This window comes from Colobus angolensis, unplaced genomic scaffold (assembly GCF_000951035.1).
Source record: "Colobus angolensis palliatus isolate OR3802 unplaced genomic scaffold, Cang.pa_1.0 Scaffold17, whole genome shotgun sequence".
Lineage (NCBI taxonomy): Eukaryota > Metazoa > Chordata > Mammalia > Primates > Cercopithecidae > Colobus > Colobus angolensis.
In genome coordinates, this window is record NW_012114821.1 from 12,511,454 (window position 1) to 12,527,488 (window position 16,035).

The 16,035-nt window shown below is 32.8% G+C and overlaps 1 protein-coding gene across 4 annotated transcripts in view; it reads right to left on the minus strand.

Moving 5' to 3' along the window:
• The window catches only part of PHF20L1 (PHD finger protein 20-like 1), a 73,672-nt gene that overhangs the window by 39,669 nt on the left and 17,968 nt on the right, over positions 1-16,035 (minus strand). For 2 of the 4 annotated variants that reach the window (XM_011938158.1, XM_011938157.1), the window contains exons 3-8: positions 14,823-14,994; positions 14,585-14,669; positions 10,533-10,621; positions 10,222-10,299; positions 5,351-5,564; positions 4,654-4,779 (exon numbers count right to left, since the gene is read on the minus strand). In XM_011938158.1, coding sequence (XP_011793548.1) covers positions 4,654-4,779; positions 5,351-5,564; positions 10,222-10,299; positions 10,533-10,621; positions 14,585-14,669; positions 14,823-14,994 — 764 coding nt within the window. The remainder of the gene's footprint in view (positions 1-4,653; positions 4,780-5,350; positions 5,565-10,221; positions 10,300-10,532; positions 10,622-14,584; positions 14,670-14,822; positions 14,995-16,035) is intronic. The other 2 variants (XM_011938159.1, XM_011938160.1) reach the window with 1 other exon arrangement.

Consider the following 16,035-nt stretch of genomic DNA (forward strand, 5'->3'; position numbering starts at 1 on the left):
GCCTGTAATCCCAGCACTTTGGGAGGCTGAGATGGGAGGATCACCTGAGGTCAGGAGTTTGAGACCAGCCTAGCCAACACGGTGAAACCCCGTCTCTACTAAAAATACAAAAATTAGCTAGGTGTGGTGGTACATGCCTGTAATCCCAGTATGGGAGGCTGAGGCATGGGAATCACTTGAACCTGAGAGGTGAAGGCTGCAGTGAGCCGAGATGGCACCACTGCACTTTATCCTGGGGGACAGTGTGATACTCTGTCTCTAAATAAATAAATAAATAAATAAATAATAAAATTATATTCTTAAAGTAGTACTCGAGCAAATTCTAAATTAGGCAAAAGGTACCTAGTACTCAGAATGTACTTTAAAATAAAAAAGGCTGAGTGTAAGACAATGATTTTGATACATCTATGATTAGTATTAAAACTGGTATTTAAGGTCTGGCGCAGTGGCTCATGCCTGTAATCTTAACACATTGGGAGGCCGAGCTGAGTGGGTTGCTTGAGCCCAGGAATTTGAGACCAGCTTGGGCAATATAGCAAGATCCCATATCTATATTTTAAAGTAAGTAGAAAACAACAACAACAAAACCCTGGTATTTGTACCAGTTTGAGATTTAAAAAAAAAACAAAAACAAAAAACAAAAAACTACATAGTTTGTTATAGTCTCATACCACATCAACTGTATATAAACAATTTTACAAAAACAGCTTCAATCCTAATTATATTCTGAACATACTGAATATTTATTTAACATTTAAAGTCACATTCATTAGGTTTTTATTGTCTAGCTAATATACTTAAGGCCCAACAAACTATTAAAATAAAAATAATTAGAAAATCAAGTTGTTCTTTTGTAGGAAACTGAGTAGAGTTCTTTTTCTAAGGACTATTCAAACAGGACAAATTTTCCTATTTAATATTTTATATAATTATATCTTTTACTTTCCTTTCATATAGGTGGTAGAAATAGTTTTTAATACTCAATAGATGAAACAGATCACAAACTAAAAAACTGAAAATAAGGTACCACAAGTAATAAAAGAAACAAAATAATTCACCCATAACATACAGATTTACATTAGGATATTACAGACCCAGTTTATTAAAATCCCTTTCCATTAATGGTTTGAGAAGGAAAAATAAAGTGTTGTAATGTGTTCATAAAAAGTAATGAGATTTAAGAAAAACTACTTAAAATCAGATTTTAAAATGCATACTTGGTTATCTAGAGAATTTAAAAGCCCAAATATGATTAATAAAGTTTTTTCACGCTTTACATTCACACCAACTTACAAAAGAGTTATTAAATATAAACAACAAAATGGAACAAATAATAAAATAGGTACTTGAAGAGACAATTCTGACTACTTCTGCCTTAAGAGGCAGTCCAAAATCTGTTATCTTAACCTGCTAATATTCCAGGAAAAAATGCACTATCCACAGAAAATGAGAAGAATTAACTGAAAGGAAATTATCAGCAAGTACCCATTAATTATCAATGTATTACTAACAGGCCCTCTTCTAGAAGAATATACCTATGGGATAAAATTGCCCAGTAAGAATGCATTATGCTACTTCAAGAAATTATTTAAACTTAGGTAAAAGAAGAATCTCAAACAGTCATCAGTTCCACCCACCAACAAAGTTACAACTTTCCAATATTCTATATTAGCTATAAAAAATACACAGCTGGTCTTTTCCTGCCAATAGGAATAAGTAGAACAGAGCCCAGAGCTCCCTGGAATGGGAAAGGGAAACAAAGAGCAAAGTGGTTAAATTCTTGGTCTACTTTTCATCCAGGTATTTCAAAACACAATCTTCTTGCTGGAACTAAGAATCAAATATTCTTGATATTATTATCAATAACATACTGCTGGTCAATTCAAATTTCAGGATTTTTAAAACTTTTTAAATTCCTTAAGTTACAAAAACACACCTTAGCTAGCTGAAATTCCAGAAACTCTTAGAGCCTATTAGAAAGAGACCACGCACCAACTGCTGATGTTTTTCTCCTTTGCTCCCTCGATAATCTGCAGTTTAGTCTACTCAAATTGAATTTGCTTGCAACTTTGTCCCAAAAGTATGGACTACTAATTTTCTAAGTAAAATTGTTTATTTCAAATCAGTATGCATAAGCCATAAAATAATAGCTATCAATAAGGTACATTACATAATGAAAAATATGAATCAGGAGGTTGTGTGTGTGTGTGTGTGTATATATTGCACAGTATATGGAATATGTATATATGCACACATATGAAATATGTATATGTGTATATATGGAAATATATATGTATATATGTATATACATATATATATATTCCATATACTGTGCAATTATATTTTCAACGTCTACCTATTTGGAATCTTTGAAAAATGCCATCCTTTTAACATTCTCTATATAGAAATGGGGTTTAAAATCATCACATGGTGTGTATGTGGCAAAGTGAATAGAAAGAATGATAAACATATGAATTAAAGTTATCCAATAGCTGGTCCACCTATATAAGCTAGAACTCTTTTAAAAAATAACAAAATATAGTGGAGAGAAATACATCAGAGCAGGCTGCCATGATCCCAGCCCCAATCCTCTCAGTAGTAAAGGACAAAAAGACACATACAGATGAGCTTGATAAATTTAAAATACACCATAATGCCATAACAAAATTACTATATTAGTACTCATTTATCTTTTATCTTTATAAACTATAAATGAAATTTACTGTAAAAAGGCAAGCCTGAATTTCAACTATTGAAGACAATCTTACAATATCTATGGACTTTTTGCATGACATAGTTGCAACATGAAATCAGAAATAGACGCAGAAAGATGAACTATTAAAAAGATTATCACACACTTAAATTTTCTGAGTAAATAAAAAGATAGTAATGGCTTCACATTCATAAAATCTTATGCTTTGCTGCTGCTGTCAAACTATAACTTATTCATTTGAGACCCCCGAGGGAAAGTGAAGAGAAAATCCCTCTGTGGAAGGGAAGGGTGTTACTAAGCAACCAGTATTACAAACTTGAGGCACATGGTAAAACGGTACTTTCTTTCCCCACTACTGTCTTTTCAAGGCCATAGAGAAATAATGCATCATTGTGGGCTCAGCTGAGTTTTTCTGTTGCAGTTTTTCTGTTTTTTTACTTCTTTAAACGTTGAGCTTGAATCTCCCAATAAGGAATATGTAAGAGTATATTGACTGAAACTATTAAAAGCAGGTTATGCAAACTGAAGGAAAAAAAAACATGATGCTGGAAAGCTGGCAGTTGTATCATGTCAGTGTCACCTCCGTCTTCTTTGATCTTGACTCCTCCAATAGTGCTGTTTCAATCTTTGTATCACAGGAGTTAGAAATACTATTCCACTTCTGCCCAGCACATAGCACTGGGTTCCATATTTTAAGGCAAAACTGAAGTCTCATGCCATAAGAACAATCACTTAGAGAACATTTGGCTTTCTCCAAGGTTAATAGTTTACAAGGAAAAGGTGTAACAGGTTAATTGATTTAAAATATTTTCTCTCCTGGGGCCAAATATGTCCTTTATCAGAGACAGGCATGAAAATAATATATACAAATGGCAAGAGACTAAATATTCTCACCTGCTGAAAACAATTATAATCACTTAGATGAACAATATAAATAAAACAGTGGTTCTAAACAACCCTCAGCTCCAGAGTCACCTTTCAGTTAGCTTCCTTTCTTCAGAAAATGGTCAAAATGTTCAGTTTACATTTATTCCTAAATCTGACCATGAAAGCAAGCTTCTTCAAGTTGAAGCCAACAAAGGTTTATACAGCTTAATTAGGCCAAAGGCACTAAAAAAGGTTCTGTCCTCATGATAAGAACATATGACTAAATCATGAAAGTATTTAAATTCCCCTTTTAACATATACTCAGAAAAGGTAAATATGTTCACAATTTCTTTTGAAGACTAGAATCACTAGGCTGAATAGACCATGAAAACAGCAGGATGTAGTATGACTGGCCCCAATTCTAATCCTTCAATCCCCTCTTCCATGAACACTAACCAGGCTAGAATTTTCAGCGTTTTCTAACAGCCTAGCATGGCTATTTCCTAAACTAAACTACAAGAAATCATATGGAAATAAGCCCAGATGCTAGTGATCAACCTGAAGAGTAGAAATTAAAAAAACAACAACAAACTTACAGAAATACTTTCACATCAGAAATTCAGAAATTAACAGATTCAGGAAGTAAATGTAAGTCAGTCATCTTTTCAACTATATATGGTACCATCCTTAAGTAAGACTGGTCAAGTATATGACTGTATAAAAACATTTAAAACCTCAGAAATTGTGTCACCATAAGTTGACAAAATAATTCTTCTAGAAACTACTACCACCAATGTAATTTAAAAATGACTGAGCTTTGTAGCATTCGTCCTTATCAACCCTCACAACATCCCTGTGAGGTAGGTAGAAGATACGTGCTATTTTTCACATTTTACAACAGAAAAAGCTGACAGTGTTGAAAGACGCTGACTTTGAAGAACCAGAAAGTAACTGTCTATGTTATTAACAGGTCCATGACACTAAACCAAAACCATTTTACTTCATTAAAAATAAATTACTCTAAAATTAAACCTTCCATTTCCCACCCCCCAAAAAAAATCATTGTAGTTTACCAGTAATCTTGTTAAGTCGAGCTCTCTTTGCCTGAAATGAGTTGCCTTGATTATTTTTCCTCTTGTTTGATAATGTGCTCTCTGGCTGTGGAAAGACCATCTTTGGAACGTTCTCTACATGAAGTCCTACTTTTAATAGAACACATATATGAGAGTTTATCTAGAATCCAAAATTAAAACACATGATTTTTTAATAGCAAAATAGTAAAAATGTTTTTCACATTAGTTTTTTAAATCTACTACTTGATATAGACCTTTGAAAAACACAAATCCCTCCAGACTAGTATGTTAGAAATAAAAGACAACTAAAGCAGTTATTCTCAAAGCAGGAAGAAAATGACTTACTGCTTTTTCCGTATTACATATGAAGCATATATAGAAGCATATAAAAGGTTGAAGAAAAAACACAAAAGAAAAAATTTCAAACAAAAACCTGCTATCAAGAAGTTACAAATCAAAATCTCAACCTATTTCTATTCCAGAATACTGAGGGCATCCAGTATCAAGTAACCCAAACTAGACTATTAATTTTCAGGTCTATCTGTAAAATGCTAGATAAGTTAGCCATCATATTATGCTAGGGAAAAAAGCTTAAAAATTTAATTATACATTCAAAATCAAAGGGGCCAAGGGATTTGACTTTACTACATGAGTTTACCAGTGTAATAAGGAATTAACATAAGAATGTATTTTGTACCAAATGTTTCACTAGATGTAGGTAGATCTTCCTTCTTCTCTACGTCTGGTGTGGCTATACAAGTTGAAGTTTCTTCCTTCTTTGAAGGTACTTTAAACCACTTTCTCTCATCTTTATCCTTATCTTTATTGCTGTTAGCGCTGGTTCGAGGTTTACTCCCTGTTTTGTTCTTGGCTGCAGCTGCAGCAGCTGCTTTGACTAAAGCTATCCAATCCTCCAAAGGAAAAACACAAAACATGTGAAGTATTAAAAATTAATTAAAATGTAATTACACTAATAAAAATATGTGTCACATTTTCAAAGCTATTTTCACATGTAACCAAACATAAATATAGAGATAACAATATTTACATGATAGCTCAACATGGTAGGTTATCAAATTTAATAATCAAATGAGTTAGATTGTACAACCTCTCATAAAAATAGGAAGCACATTCAATAACAGGTATTCCATGGACATATTTTCACAGGAATTAAAATCTAAAATAGCAGAGGAAACCTATGGCAGATACGGAATACTACATGACATGCTACCTTAGTATTTTAGGGCTCAAATGTTGCATTCCATCTCTTTCCCATAATACAAAGGACTATAAAAGAAGGGAAAAATGCTATCTTCCAATTCTACAAAGATTAAAAATATTGTATTCCCACCTACCAAATTGGTATTCCTTATTAGGATGAATGTACCATTCAAATTATAGTCATTCTCATAGAAATCAAGAAAGGTATGATTTTTATTATTTTCTAAAGCTACTGAAGTTCAGATAGCAATTTATCACAACAGCTTAATCATACTGATGAAGAAGAAAAGAGCTCCATTGACCAAGGTAAAGCATTAACTGTCAAAACTCCATATTAATTTATCTCCCTATACAACATCCTAGGTCTCTGTTTGGTATCATTCCTCTGAGGTGCAAATATTTATTTTTCCTGTGTTAGTTTGTTGCTAAATACATTTTACTATTGTATTTTTAACTAAAAATGTTTATTATAAAAAAAAAAGGTATAAGGAAGTATAAAGTGGTCCTAACATTTTAATTTTCACAATCAAAATGTTTTTAAGACAAATATTTTAAAATAAATACAAATATCTCTACAAAGTGAATCTGCTGAGACCACTAAGCTTTGTCAAATAGACTACCAGTTCAGATTTACTCAAAATACTTTTAATCCCTAGTCCAAGCAACTAAAAATTTCACAACATCAAATGAATTTAATTCATGGTTTACATTAACAAATATAAGCAAAATAGGTTAATAAAATTAAGCAATGAACAATGTAGATTAACATTGCCTTGAAAATATATGGTGAAAATAAGCCATTAAAAAAAAAATCTGTATTCTAACTCTTTCTCTCGTGACTGAAATTAAGTGAAAACACCATGTGATTGCACTTAACACATTCAATCATCAATTTTCTACTGAACACCCTGTCCTATACGCCAGGTACTAGGCTAAGCATTCAGGAGACCACAACTGATAAAAGACTGGTCCTGTTCATAAGTAATTCACGGGTAAATATAATTAGCTATAAGCCGTGACAGGAGACATACTAGAGAAATAAACAACATACTATAGAACAGAAAAGAAAAGACTGATTTTGACTGAAGAGAAAGACTAATGCAAAGCTTCAGGGAAAATGATAGATGAGCTGAACCCTAAAGGTAAGTAGGAATTTCCCAGGGAAAGGGGTAGTGGAAAAGGAGAATAGGTTACTCCAAGCAAAAGGAAAAACATTAAACAAAGGCCAGGAGTGAAAGTGTACAGGAAAGTGAAAGAGCGATGAAAGGTTCAAGGAGCAATATGGATAGCTAAAAGCAGTATGGCTAAGTTGAGCTTTGAGACTAACATTTAAGCAGTAAGAAAAGAAAGCATCATCAATGAAAAAAAAAAAGGATTGTGAGAGAACAATCAACAAAGTGGGAAGAGAAACAGAGAAACAAGAGTAAGTATAATCAGACAACCAAAAGGAAAGTATTATATGCCAGAGATCATATGTTTGCAGACCTATTAAGAGTAGAGCATTTAACTCTCGTTCCACATTGTGGGGAAAATGTTAAGTTGTCAGAGTTGCTGGAAAATGTCAGAAGTAATTTCCATCCCAAGTTGTTTTCTACCTCCAATAAAGAAAAAACTAAAAAGAGACTCATACTGCACCTTTTAAAATCTAAATGCTTTTTCATCATACGACTTGCATGGGAATCACTGTAGCTGTGTGATTAAAGAATTCTCTCATTGTTTTGCTCTTTTATTTTTACGATGAGTTCTATTTTGTGTTTACTTTTATGCTTATTTATATAAATTTATGGGATACATGTGAAATTTTGTTACATGTATATACTTAGTAGTAATCAATTTAGTGTATTTAGGGTGTCCATCACCCAAATATAGTACATTTGTATTAACTATAGTCATTCTACTTTGCTATCAAACACTGAATTTATTCCTTCTATAGAAAAGCTTCATTGTTAAAAATAACTGAAGTGTGATCTTTCCATGAACTATAACTAATAATGATGTTTTCAAGCTTTTTGTAGATAACATAATAGAATACTGCACTAAAAAGGGCAGTCTTTGAAATCAGAAACTCTGGGTTAAAGGAATCACTTTGCACAGAATAAGCAAAATTTTAAGTCAGTCAGTCACTCAATTCTCTAAGTTCTGAATTCTTCAAATGTGAAACAGAAATATTAGCCATACCTATGTCAAAGGTTCTATGAGAATCCAATGAAAGAATGCACACAAAAAATGTTTTGTAAATATTAATAGCAAAGGACCTATGAGCCAACCATTAACACCAGTGAGTTACAACATAACTTTTGTATCAGCACACCCTCAGGAAGAAGAAATGAGAGAAAAGGCAAGTACTTCTGTTACAAGCTTCCAAATTAAAAATGTAATGGCTCAATCTCTCACCCTGTAATCACTACTGCTCTTATTAGAGTAGAAAACCAGAAGGAACAAGGAGGTATCTCATAAGATGAAGGAATCAATCACCCTCCTATATGTCGGTTTCATAGTTATTTGTGTATCAACACTACCATGCCACACAAAATTATGTGGAAGAAGAAAAAAATGTAGGTAGGGAGAAAAAGAGGGGATCTTATTTTGGGCTGTTAACATGTCTACCTTCTTTCCCAGTGAGAAAAATGTCTACAAAGAAAGTATTAGAAGGACTACAGCTCACACTGCACCCACTATAATATTAAAAGCTCTTTAAGGTGCTCAAGCTAACCTCTTAATGCAAGCAGAAGTTTATCCAGTATTAACTAACTGGTTCAAAGTCAAAGACAACAGAATTAAGACTTATTTAGGCTTAAGAATATTAATTAATCTGGAGGTTTGAATATGCCAAAGTGTTATTAATGTCACATTTTAGACAGGTTCAGGAAGAGTATTTCCACAGTGCATTAATTTGATGCACTATTCTTCGCTAGCTTAATTTAAAAATTATCTTTATAGAGAAATTCTCAAAGTCCTCAAAATCTTGCGGCTATATTACGCAAGATAGCCGATCCCCACCCCCGCCCCGCCCCGCCCTTAGCTTTGCCCAAATAACACCTGATTTGGCATATTTCCTTGATGAAGGCAAGTCAAAAGCTTGTTGGGAAAAAGTAACTCATAAAATGAGAGTCATTTATGAAACACAATTCTACAAATATTGTTAACATTGCTGTAATTAAGAATTCTAAAGAAAAAATGAAAAATTAAAAGAAATATACTACTACCCAAATATTATTGCAGTTGTTTTATATCTTGGCACTGATCTTAATGTTACAATGCATTACAGTGTGACTAAAGAATCACTACTTATTAAAAACAAACATCCATAACATCCAATAAATTTAATTTTTACAACCTGTAATTTTACCACAAACCAAACTGGCTCAGTGTCTCACTTTGAAAAAACAAAGTTTTAAGGCAATAATATTAATGTCAATTCATGAACATATCTGATCAACCAGAATAACAAAATAATTGTTTTAAAGCAAAAAAAAAATGAGACTTTTGTTTAACCAGGTATATACTAAACAATGTTCCCAACATTTTAATCAATCTATGTAGTAACCAAGAAATCACACCACTGAATGCTTAAAAGAACACTTTATTTATACACACATGTGGGAAGACACAAAGCCGCTTCCTGATCAAAAGCATTTTTATTTTAAATTGCATTTACATGTTAATTAGAGGAAATCTGCTTGCTAATCATTTCATAACTAAATTTTTGAAAACCAGGCAATTTAAAACAATCACACTTATTTCTTCATGAATTTTTTTAATGTGGTAGTTATACATTTCTAAAGCACTAAATGTTTATACTTTACTGAAGCTGACCAGGTAATTTCAATACATTTCAGAATGACAGTTTACACCGCATGGTATGGAACAAATATGTAGCATATTTCCACATTAGACATTTTTACAGACTACTTTCAATTTCTTAAAATTAATTGTAGGTCCAGGTGCTGAAAATCCCAAATAACAGCAGAATATAAAAGAAAATATTTTAAATTTCTAATGGCACCTTTCTTTCCAGTATTTCAGAAAACATAGCCAACAAATGAAATTGTGGTTTTACCTCTACCCAAGATTCTCCTTCCAATGCTTACCGTCCATTCTTGCTTTGAGCAGTGACAAAGCATACAATACACTGCTTCCATCATATGCTCAGAGAGCCCTATCTGAAACAGCCTACAGAGTGTCAGGTAAGCGCCTTTTAAAGGAAGATGAATGACTATGATTTGTAGAAGGAAAGAAGAAGGTAAGAACTCAATGTAAAATTTTATATTAAAAAATTTTAACTTTCTAAATGACATTATATACCAGAAAAAACAAAACAAAATTCAAAAAAAAAAAGGCACTTACCTCACTTCCCATAGACTGGTTACACGATCCAGCTGGGTCGATAGGACAACACCAGCTTAGTGGATGCTGGGATTTCACCTGGAACAGAAACTAGTGACCTATAACTTTAGCAGGTCTAAACCAAAGAAGCAAAAATCAAATGTATAATTTATTTTACAGTCTAAGCTTCCTTTTCTTGCTGCTATTTGGGGCTATCAGCACATAACCCTACAATTAGTTCATTAAAAAAAAAAAATGTATAAATATATTTTGAACAGTCACCGTGCAAGAAGATGTCCCTTTGGGTAGCTAGGAATACTGAACACTCTTACCTGCCCCTTAGCATCCTCGGGCATGGCTTTAATGTGCATTCTTTTTAAACAACGAATTACTCCATCATAAAACTGAACTGTAAATGTTCCTGAAACAGGAGCAAGTCAGAATCATTAGAAAACATAATTCAAGTTTACAGCAACACTTGAAATCTAACAAGTAGTGACCTGTATAGATAAATGCTTAGGAATGCAAAAACTACAAACACTCCTGTTAAGGACTCCATCAAGTTTAAGTTTACTTTCTCCCTCCCTCTAAAAACAACTCTGAACTCCTGTTTCCCCTAACAAGTACACAAATTAAGTCTTGATAAGTTAGTTCCATGTAATTCTGATTTTTACTAAGAAATTTTATAATTTTACAATAATTTAAATGTTTCGACTCATAACATAGTTGACAAAAGTAAAATCATTACTTACAAAAATATATATTTCCATAGGCATTACCATTTGCTCTTTGAATGTTTCTTTCAAAAGAAGTAATACAGAGAAGGAGCTGATATGCAAAAAAGATCATTTACCCCAGAAAGGATTATTCCTTGGGCAATAACAACAAACTGGAAAATAAGAATTATAGTTCTAGATTTTAAAGCTAGAAAATATTTTACAAATCAACTAGATAAAAGTCTTCACAAAGTAGCTCAGAACACTGAACTCTAGAGGAAGGCTAAATGCTATACCCAATGGCATTCACCTAAGTGGCAGGCAGCATGGCCATAATTAATATTTCCAATCTCATCTAGTCAACCATGTCTTTCCTACAAATTCATCCTATTTGAAGGCCTCAAGATTGTTTGTCTATTATGAAGCATATTCACTTTTTGTTACAGACTCCATGCTTTCAAGTCAATATAAACCAGTCCTATCAGAGGATACATAAATTATGTATAATGCCTACTTAAGGAAATTCAAATGTTTTTCTGTCATTTCCTAGATAAATGTTCTTCTACCATTTCCCCAATTAAGGCAGAATCCCACTTTAAGTAAACAGATACTTGGTCTTTATAAAAGAATTATAAACAAGAAATGTGACGATCATTACTAATGTCCTTGGGGTTGGCACCAAAGCCAATAATACATATGTGCAAAGATTTTTGTGGGGCGTAACTTGAATAACACCATTTGATTTTATACCTTTCTATAATTAGCATAATGTTGAATTTCACAGATATAAAGATCTAAATTCAAGTTACACAAACAATTGATCAGGTGAATAGTAAGGATGTATGAAAAGACACTAGAAATATTTTGAGAATGCCAAACTCTGCGTACACCTTGCACTCCCATCTTTCCTGCAACTTTCTGTCTTCCTTCTTCAATACAGCATTCCAGAAAAACTTAGCTTGTACACCAGGCCGTCTGGTGTACAATACCTCTCTGCCTTTGCTCATGCTATTTCCTCTGTTGTGATGCCTTTCTCCTTTCCTGATGTCTATCTAAACTCCACTCCACTCTTCAAGTACCATTCCCAAGATGAAAACTTCCCCAGTACTCCAGTACACCCTGACTGGCCCCTTTTCTTTGCTTCTATATGCTGTATTACAAATGCCTAAATGTTCACAATTGTTCATTTTGGTTTGCTCTTACATTGAATGGATGGCTTCTTTTGCTCTTCTGATTTTTGTCAAGGTGGGGAGGGGGCAGGACTATCCACCACTTGGGACATACAGAAATCACAGAATTAATAGCTTTCAGAAAACAAATAGTATCTGCCAATATTTCAGTATGTGTTCACTGAAACTACTCTTGAAATGGCAGGGATCACAATCAGTATCATCACTCTTCCACTAAGGTAAGCTGAATTTTCTATATTAAATGCCTGTAGATGAAAGGGATAGAATAAAGAATGAGGGTGGTTTTGTTCTGAGTGTGTGTGATATGTGTGTACTTGCATCTGCACACACACAGGGAACTTGAAGCATGGAACAAAGGTTCCAAAGCTCTTAAAAGAAACTGTTATGAATTAATGTAGAGGGCAATGACCGTGTAATTTTATTTCGTTTTGGGTACATCCTATTACCCAACAGAAGAGATTTGACTTCTTCCTTTACTTCCGCAAATTGTTACTGACTGTCTACTATGTGCTGGGCTCTGGACTAGACACTCAAGAGCCAACATGAATAAGACCTGGGAATGTAAGCTCTATAACACAGCTCCACAGAAGTGTAAGTGCACAGGGAAATACAGGCCCCACTAGAAAAGAAGAAACAGCCTGCACACCTAACAACTAAGATGTCTCTCCACTCTTTCTGTAGGGGTAACCAGTGGTAAGAAAATCATAGCCATATTCATGATTTCAATTCATTAAAACAATACATTGGATTAAGGTCTTTATAAAGTTATATCATGATTTCTAGCTAGACTACTATGATTTTTATTTTTTCACACCTAACATTCCTTAATATATCTCTGTTTTCCTCTTCTGTCTTCTCTTACCTCCTATTTTCTCTCAAGTTTGTTGTTAGATTAAATCCTCAGCTTAAAAAAACTCTTCCATGGCTCCCATCACCTCCAAATAAAATTCTAATTCTTTAGCAAGGTTACATGACACTTCACATACCAATCTTTTCCTTTCCCTCCAACTTGTACCCCAGCTATTCTATCACCTTTAAACAAATCTTTCATTCTAAGCAAACTGCAGTTCCTTAAAATGACATGGCATTCCTCTCCCACTTGTTATTTTCCACATATTTATTCCCCAGAAAAGCCTTTTGATCACTTCTTTAGCTAACTTAGTTGTCTTTTAAGACTCAGTTTAAAGGAAATGTCCCCTTACTTAGATTAAATGCCCTTCTTGCCAAGAAGCTGTCACTCAATGTTTGTTTCTTTAGTAATAACAATGAATACAGAAATCCCCCTTATCCACGATTTCGCTTTCCACAGTTGCAGTCAACCGCGGTCTGAAAAGGAGTGAGTATAGCACAATAAGGTATTTCATGAGAAAGAGACAAGAGAGAGTGAGAGAGAGAGGAAGGAAGAAAGAGAGAGACCACATTCATATAACTTTTATTACAGTATATTGTTTGATTATTCTATTATTATTGTTAACTTCTTACTGTGCCTAATTTATAAATTAAACTTTATCATTCATATACATGTACAGTATAGGAAAAAACACAGTATATATAGGGTTCAGTAGTTTCCGAAGTTTCAAGTACCCACTGGGGGTCTTAGAATGTAACCCCTGTGGATAGGGAGGACTAGTGTAAGTGGTCAAGTTTAAGAAATAACTTTAGTAGAAAATTAATGTATTACTGAATTTAAAAAACATGTGCAAGTATTCCATAACTTTTTTAAATGAGAAATTTAAAAAACAAAATATTCAGGTATATTTTCAATAATAATTTAATTATTAATTCTTACAACTTTCCAAATAAGTCAGCATATGAATTCTGTTTTAAATTAATGATCTGTCCAACAGATTTCCCAGTCTTCTGCAACACTAATAAGCCTAACTTCTATGTTACTTTCAACATTTTTGATTACTTAAGCAACTTAGGCTCAGTATCTAATATTCTAACAAATATCCACAAAAAAACTACTAGAAAATTAACTCAATTATCTGTAGAAATTAATGATAGGACAGCAGGGAGAAACACAATAAAGGAAATCCTCAAATTGGTAAAAATTCCATACTCTTCCCTCAGAAAATATCCTACGTATTTCACTTGTGAATTGAACTGATTTGAATTCCCCTAAATCTTTAACCTTTCCTCACACTCTTGGGTAGATGCTCATAAATAGAACTTGGTCACAAACTAGAAACAGAGAAGCAGAAATAAAATGCATATGATATAAGCCTGTGAACTGAAAGTTGAAAAATTTTAACCAACTATTTTTGTCTACTAATTTAAACACTACTTAGGTAGCACACCATGTAGCATTTTATTCTAGACACATATAACAAATTAAATGCTCCCAAAAAAGAATACTTACAGAAAATATAAAAGTTATACATAATGATTATATAACACACACTAATTAAAATTTAAAATATAGTGAAATGTTACTATTAATCTAATTTTAAGTCTCAGATCATTTCAAACACATACCTTCTTTGTTAATTGCTTCAATCTTGGCAGGGTAATAGCGACAGTCTGTCCAACGAGCCAGAACTTCTTCTCCAGCTTTAAAATCCTATTTTAAACAACTTTTAAGATCAATTCCATGTATATTAAATAAGCATTTCCTTAACAAAAACAGGCTTTTGTATAATTTAACAGAATCCTTTTAAAATATGTCATTACATAGCTGGCAAAACCAGAAAACAGAAAAAAATCTGCTACTTACAAAGAAATCTTCCTCATCTTTTAGCCCTTCTTTTCTTAGTGCCGGTCTCTCAAGGGGTCGCAATCTATTGCTATCCCAGTAAATCCACTCATCGTAACGATGACTCCAGCGCTCAAAATGGACCAACATCTTGCCCTCCTCATAGTCAATTTTTTCAATTCGTGATGGATACCTCAAAAATCAAAATGCTTCATATCAAGAGAAAATCCTTATATTTGTACAAAGTATTATACACAGAAGATTTAGCTGAACATTGCTTACCATCAAAACCATGAACAAAACAATAAATACGTCCATATTTTAAAACTAATCAAAAAAGTCTGCTTGTCTTTATAAATGATTGTCCTCAAGATCTGAATAAATTCCTTGATACACTCCCAGTAGAAATATAAACGACTGCACTGTTTTGTGAAGTAATGTGGTAACATACATCAAGAACCTTAAACATATTCCTACTTTCTGACCCAACAATTCCAATTCTGGAATTATATACAGAAAACATTATTTGTAATAACAAATAAAGTAGAAACCGTCTAAATATATGATTGGAAAAACTGAAGATTGTCTAGAGCTAAGCAAACAATGATATATACACTGAATGAAATATTATGTAGTCACTGAATGTGGTGTTTACAAAGAATTTACAATGTGGGGAAAATGTAAAAAATAAGCACTCTACTTAGCATAAATATAAATATGTAAATTTTGTCTAGCAAAAAATATATCAGCATGTACACTGTCTTTATATGGCATAAGCTCACTTTCTTATTTTTCTGTATTTATCAATATTTTATAAAGCGCAACAATGATGGTAAGGCTCAGTAAAAACCTTAAATTTAAAAATATAAAATATTTCATTGTTCTGTCTTGATATGTGATAATTCCGTAATTCCAAAATAGGAATTCATTAAAACTTTTACAAGGAAAGTTGCTTTGTCATTCTTGATGTACTGTATTAAAATGTTAACAGATGACTCAATTTTTTTTTAAAGCATGATTAAATAACATTCAGAACTCAATAGCAGCACATAGTGGATGATTCAACCATACAGTTTATCCCATATTCTTGCTAGTTTTTGCTAAATTCAGAATCTTTGTTTTCCCTGTGGAAAACTAGCTTTAAATATAAAGTACAATGGACTTTATATAACTTTGAAATGTAGGAACTGATTACTACCTAATTTATAGCTTAATCTTGCTATTCAGAGTTTTT